At 54.0% G+C, this 6,289-nt stretch overlaps 1 protein-coding gene across 2 annotated transcripts; it reads right to left on the bottom strand.

Annotated features, from left to right (window-relative positions):
* Window positions 1-1,158: 1,158 nt before the first annotated feature.
* On the bottom strand, window positions 1,159-5,559 carry MYD88 (MYD88 innate immune signal transduction adaptor). 2 transcript variants are annotated; one of them, XM_041733850.1, is made up of 6 exons: window positions 4,460-5,559; window positions 3,471-3,605; window positions 2,857-3,037; window positions 2,556-2,647; window positions 2,108-2,282; window positions 1,159-1,657 (listed from the first exon to the last, which is right to left on the bottom strand). In XM_041733850.1, exons 1-5 carry the CDS (start codon window positions 5,169-5,171, stop codon window positions 2,128-2,130), a joined length of 1,275 nt encoding a protein of 424 aa, XP_041589784.1. In that variant the 5' UTR covers window positions 5,172-5,559; the 3' UTR covers window positions 1,159-1,657; window positions 2,108-2,127. The 2 variants fall into 2 exon arrangements, with proteins under 2 accessions (XP_041589784.1, XP_041589783.1); XM_041733849.1 differs by having other exon boundaries at window positions 1,159-2,282; window positions 4,460-5,372.
* Window positions 5,560-6,289: the final 730 nt, after the last annotated feature.

Here is a 6,289-nt window from a genome sequence, read left to right as displayed (position 1 = left end):
GTTACCCAGAGAAACCCCTCACCCAACCCCATGACCAGGAATCAACCCAAAAACTAGTAGATCCTAGGGGACTCTTTCGGGACCACACTGAGGCTCTGCTGCCCTGGGGACACTGGAGAAGGAAGTTCTGTCTCAGAGCTGCCCTGCATACATGGAGCCTTTCTAGGAGTCCCTGAGAGCACAGGGGCAAGGCTGGGGAGCCTCCAGAATTCAGGAAGCTCAGGGGTCAGGAATGGTAACAGAGAGACTATTGAGTGAAAAGCTATGGTCACTGATAATGTCTGGGCCCTCTAAAAGATCGCTAGAGCTATCTCTTAGATTAGAATTATCACTGATTTTTAAAAATAATATATTTTCTAAATTTTCTTCAGTGAATAATAAAAAATCTGTTTAAGAATAGATCAAAACCAGGGCACCTGGCTGGTTCAGTCAGTAGAGCATGCAACTCTTGATCTCGGTCAGGGTTTTAAGTTCAAATCCCATGCTAAGTGTAGAGGTAAAAATAAAATCTTTAGGGATGCCTGGGTGGCTCAGTTAGCTAAGCATCCAACTATTGATTTTGCCTGGGGTCATGATCTCTGGGTTAAAAGATCCAGCCCCATGTTGAGCTCCATGCTGGATGTGGAGCCTGCTTGAAATTCCCTCTCACCCTCTCTCTCTGCACTCCCCACACGTGTGTATGCTTGTTCTCTCTCTCTCTCTCTCTCTCTCTAAAAAAAAAAAAAAAAAAAAAAAAAAACTTAAAAAAATAAAAGTTCTAATAGATCAAAATCTTCAGGATTAACACAGATAGCTTAAGGATGACCATTATTGATAACAGAGTTCTCCAGAGATCTGTGGGCTGGAATGGAAGTTCTCCAGACTTTTCTTAGAGCCTAGAAGGGCTGGGCAAGGACCCAGAAACATGGCACAACCCAAAGGAGGCCACACCTGGCAGAGGGGAGCAGTCTCCCCAGAGTCTGGAACTGAGGCCACTATTCCTGGTTTCACCTGCAGCCCTGGTGAGGCCTGGGACCTGTGAGGAGGCCCAGCTCTCAGCAAGCCCCTGACAAACCCACTGGAGCCTACCCAAGGGGCCAATTTCTCTTACCCAGGAGAGCCTTATCCCAGGTTCCTGCTTCCAAACTCCCAGACACAAATGAAACCTGCTATTCCAAAAGTAGAGAACTCTTTATTATAAACCCAGGATGCAGAAGACAAATAACAAACATAGGCATATCTCAGCTCTTTTTGGAATTTTCACAATGCATACAAAATAGGTATGAAAGATACTTTTTTGAAATTGTTTAAAAATATTATATTCCCCCATATCAAAGTGGGGATAAGTGCACGGTTAGCAAAGTGCTTTGTCAAGATCATACAGAGAGGGGCCTCCAGTCCCTCCCCAGACCCTGAGAAAAGGTAACTTGCCCCCAGCCCTGGCTGGGTGTAAAGTAGAAAAGACACATTTTCTATTAGATTTAGGGTCCTGGGGTCTGCCCTGGGACAGAGATATGAGACCATGACATTTTCTCCCCTGAGAAGAGCTTGAAGATAACAAGCATACAGACCCCCTGGGAGGGAAGAACTGCGGCTGCAGCTTTCTTGCTATGCGAGTTCAAGCAGCTCTCTTTCTTGCTCTGGTTCGCTGAAGGCACAAATGCTGGCATGTTGGGTTCTTTCCAGAGTTTGGTTTCAATGAAGAGGGGAAAAGAGAGAAAAGGAATACAAGCATGTCCCACCTTTGTCCAAGGTTAAGCCCATCGATAGTGATTCAAACATAGCTACTGCCAGTTCTGCCCACCCTACTTGGTTGTCAAATGGAGAAACTGAGGCTTAATATGTGTGGCCAGGTCAGGGCTGCTTCCACGGTCCTCTTAGTCCCAGCTGGCTCTGGACTTCATGGTCTTGGCTGACAACCTAGCATGTGGACATGCCACTTAATAGCTACTGGTTCCACAAAGGACATGACATGCCATGTCCCAGCTAGGTACAGTGGCTACAGATGTCTGCAGACTTGGCATCTCCAGGAATGAAGAGGCAAGTGGAGCACAGCTTACCCCAACCACTGCAGGAGGAAGCAGGGGCAGAAGTGCATGTAGAGGCTGAGAGATAGACACACACCCACCCAGGGTCCCAGGGCAGTCTTCAGGGCAGGGACAGGGCCTTGGCGAGGCGAGTCCAGAACCAGGACTTGGTGCAGGGGTTGGTGTAGTCACAGACAGTGATGAACCGCAGGATACTGGGGAACTCTTTCTTCATTGCCTTGTACTTGATGGGGATCAGTCGCTTCTGATGGGCACCTGCAAGTCATGGATCAGAGCTGGCACCAGGCCCTCACTCCACAGTAGGTGGGGGATAAGTCCCCAGCCCAGGGGTTAACCACAGCTCTCCCCCCAGCTAAGCACCCCTGGCACACATTCACCCATGCAGAGGGGACACTCACGTGCACACACACACTCAGGAACCTACAGGACTTCCTTGATGCTACATCCATGGCCCTTGGTGAGGGACGGATGGCATCCCAAGGTCCTCTCTGCCCCCTGACCCCCACCTGTGGCAAAGGCAGCACTTACCTGGAGAGAGACTGAGTGCAAACTTAGTCTGGAAGTCACATTCCCTGCTTTGCAGGTAATCATCAGAGACAACCACTACCATCCGGCGGCACCTGAGGGAGAGTGGGCAGGCTGCAGGCACTGTGGCAACCTAGCATACACCACCACCTCCCCAGCCGCCCTCCAGGCCCCAGGGAATGGCCTCAGCAGGAGTCCACTGTGCCCAGGCTAGACAGGGCCCAGCTGGGAGAATCCCAGCATCTGGATCTCTTGGGCAGGGCTTTGTGTACCCACCCATTTGCCCCCTGGCCACTTAGCCAACCTCTTCTCAATGAGCTCGCTGGCAATGGACCAGACACAGGTGCCAGGCAGGACATCACGATCAGACACACACAACTTCAGCCGATAGTTTGTCTGTTCCAGCTGCCGGATCATTTCCTGAACAAACTGGATATCGCTGGGGCAGTAGCAGATGAAGGCATCAAAACGCTCAGGCATTTGCCCTGGGTGCAGAGCACAAGGGTGACATCAAAGCTCTACAGGGGAGGAGCCCCGCCAGGAACCCCCAGCCTAGGTAATCCTGGTCCTGACTATACCTATCCTGAGATGACACTAAGAGCAAGTGCCCTTCCTAGGAGAGGAAAGATGAGTGTCTCTCTCCCCACCCTGTCACCCTGGGGCCAAGCCCTGGGTTGACCATGAGGCAGACACATTTCATGAGTCTCATACCAGCTCAGAGGTAGGATTATAATTATTCTCATTTCTTAGGTGAGGAAATGGAGAGATCAATCAGAGAGATTAAGAGACTTGCCCAAGGGGCCAACAGCCTACCTGCTTTCAAAATCTGCTCTTATTTATTTATTTTTTTAAATCTATGCTCTTAACAATATCCTAGAGTTCACCTGTCACACCTGGGGAGTGAGATTGGGTCCTTACCTGAGGGATCATCAAGCATGGTGATGCCCCCTCGCTCTGGTGTCCGTGGGTCACTGCTGTCAACAGCAGGCACCTGTAAGGGCTTCTCAGACTCCTCCTGCTGCTGTTTCAGAATATACTTTTGGCAGTCCTCCTCTGTGGAGAAGAGAGGGTGTGGCAGACTCCCCAGGTTTCCCCATGCCTTTGCGCACAGTTGCGACCCATCCCTTGTTCCACCCCCTTAACTGGGTTGTGCTCCGGGGCTTTTCCAGAGCACTGGTGCCATTCACAGCTCAACAGCTCTGAAGAGCTGAGTTCCCATATGGCTCCGACCATCCCAAAGGGATGTCATTGGTGTTCTGGTCATCTGTGAAGTCATTATGGTCAGGCTTGTGTCTTTCTGTCCCTTTGTCCTGACCGCCCTTCCTAGAACGCCCGAGAGTACAACCCAAGGTCTGCTTTTTCTAGGACCCATGGCTGATGGAAGCAGGAGACCGGCATGCAAGAAGGGCTCAGGAGACCCAGTGGTTATGTGCAGTGAGGGCAGAGGCCCCGACCAAGCAAGATGCATCACTCTGTGGGCCACTGTCCTATACCTATGCGTGCATATTCTGTGCCGGTGAGCGGCAGGTAAGGGTGCATTTCCCAGGGACCTGAGGTTTCCGGGACTGTAGATTTTGCTCTACTGGAAGTAGCCCTGACATCCCCACAGAGGACCCTGATTCTGACTCCTGGCTCTACTACACGAAAGCCTCTGCCTGTTTTCCTCCGTTCTCTGCCTCTGTCCAGCCTTCCCCTCCTTTCTCAGTATCACCCCACTGGAAGAGGGAACTGGTCTCACGGGGTGGTACCCCCTCAGCAGGGTGCCTTCAGCGCCCCACCCCACCCCACCCCAGGCAGAACAGGAGGTTCTCTCCAGGGCAGGTTAGATGCTGAGGCTGGCGAAGGTCAGCCCCCTCCCCCTCATCCCCGAGGTACGAGGAACGAGGCCCGGAAGCGCGTGTCCTCACCGATGCTGGGCCCCAGCTCCACCAACACGTCGTCTCGGCCCAGCTTGGTGAGCAGCTCAAGCAGGCGGCCCACCGAGGCGCCAGGGCGTCCCTGCCAGTCGTCCAGCAGCTTGCCCGTGGGGTCGGCGTGCATCTCCAGGTGCCGGATCTCCAGGTACTCGAAGCCCATCTCCTCGGCCAGCGCGGTCCAGTCGGCCGCCACCTGCGTGCGCACGTTCAGGAACAGAGACAGGCGGCGGCGCACTCGCACGTTGAGAGCAGCCAGGGGCAGGGAGGCCTTGGGGCAGGCCGGGGAGGCGGACCCCGCGCTGGAGCCCTCGGCCGCCATGGCCCGACGCCGGGGGCCGCAGCGCTGTCTTCGGGTCGCGGCCCGCGCTTCCTCCTTCCTCCGCCGCCGCCGCCCCGCCCCCGGCCCCGCCTCGCCCCGCCCCGCCCCGCCTCGCCCCGCCGGTTTCTGTTTCCGAGAAGCCCCGCCCCGCCCCGCCCCGGCAGATGTGCGAAGGGCGGGGACCGGTGCCCCCTCGGATACGGGAACCGGGGACCTGGACCGCAATTCCTGTCCTCCGGGGGCTAGAGCCGTGGCAGGGCCGGGGGCCCGGGGGGAGGGGGCGTCATCACAGGATCCTCCCTTGGGACTTGTAGGAACTCGGGGCCCTAGTCTTTGGGAACTAGTGAAATCACATCCTTTCCGTTGGGGACCTGGGGCGTTCATACCGTACTGCCCTCGAGGATGGCGGGGAGGCGGCAAAGGAGGAGACGTCACCCCCACCCCCAACACCCATCCCTGGATCTCTGGGGAAGGCACAATCCAGAGGTGAGGTGGGAAAGAGCGATACTACCTTCTGCAGTGTGAGGCATGCCAGCCCTGCCTTTGAAAGGTGGGAAACCCTCTGGGGTTGGGGGTAACAGGGCACCCTAATCTTTGGTGTCTAGGAGAAACCCAGTAGTGTTTTCTGGGGTCTAGGGAAACACATTACCATTGGGAGTCAAGGGGGCATCTGGCCTTGCTCTTTAGGGTTGTGGGGGTGGGAGGTTGGGAAACACAGTCCTGACCTAAGGAGCTCTGGTCTTTCATTCTGTAGGTATTTATTGATCACCTACTAAATGTCCAGCATGTTGCAGTCACTCCAGATACAAGGTCCCTCCCTGCCCTGGTGGAGACTCCAGCCTAGTGTGGAGGTGGGGACTAATTAAATAAACCCAAACTACTGTAAAATTGGTAAGAAGTGCATGGTACTCTCCCTAGATAGGCGGTTTGTCACTTCTCTGCAACTTTATACATCCTCATGCCGCACCAGAGTCCGCAATTCCCTCCGTGTTCTCTAAAAGAGAGCACATTTGCATCAGGGTAAGGCTCTGGGGCCTCTAATAAACATGTAAGCCCCCCAGCTTGGGTACTGAGATCCAGGAGACACAGAGAAGACCAAGAAGGGGGAAGAGGAATTAAGAGTCCCCGCCTCCTTCCCAAGGAGGAAGCCGTTGGCAGGAAGGGGGTGGCAGTTGGAGCAGAAGGGGACTGGCAGTGTCCTCTTCTTAGGTTTGGTAGCATGTGGTGGGCATAGTTATAGAGAAAATAGACCTGGCAATGGCCGACTTTATTTCAAGATACTGAAAGAGCTACTCAGGGCTTGGGTGGCTCAGTCAGTTGAGCTTCTGACTTGGTTTCAACTCAGGGCCAGGAGGTCAAGCCCCAGAGGGGATCGTGCTCATTGTGAAACCGGCTTAAGTTTCTCTCCCTCCCCCTTTGCCACTCCCCCAGCTCTTGCACTGGAGCTCTCCCTCTCTCTCTCTCAAATAAATAGTTTATTATTTGAGAGAGGGGAGAAAGCC

This window comes from Vulpes lagopus, chromosome 19 (assembly GCF_018345385.1).
Source record: "Vulpes lagopus strain Blue_001 chromosome 19, ASM1834538v1, whole genome shotgun sequence".
NCBI classification, from domain to species: Eukaryota; Metazoa; Chordata; class Mammalia; order Carnivora; family Canidae; genus Vulpes; species Vulpes lagopus.
The sequence above is the reverse complement of the archived record's forward strand: the minus strand, read 5'-3'. Positions and strand labels throughout refer to the sequence as shown.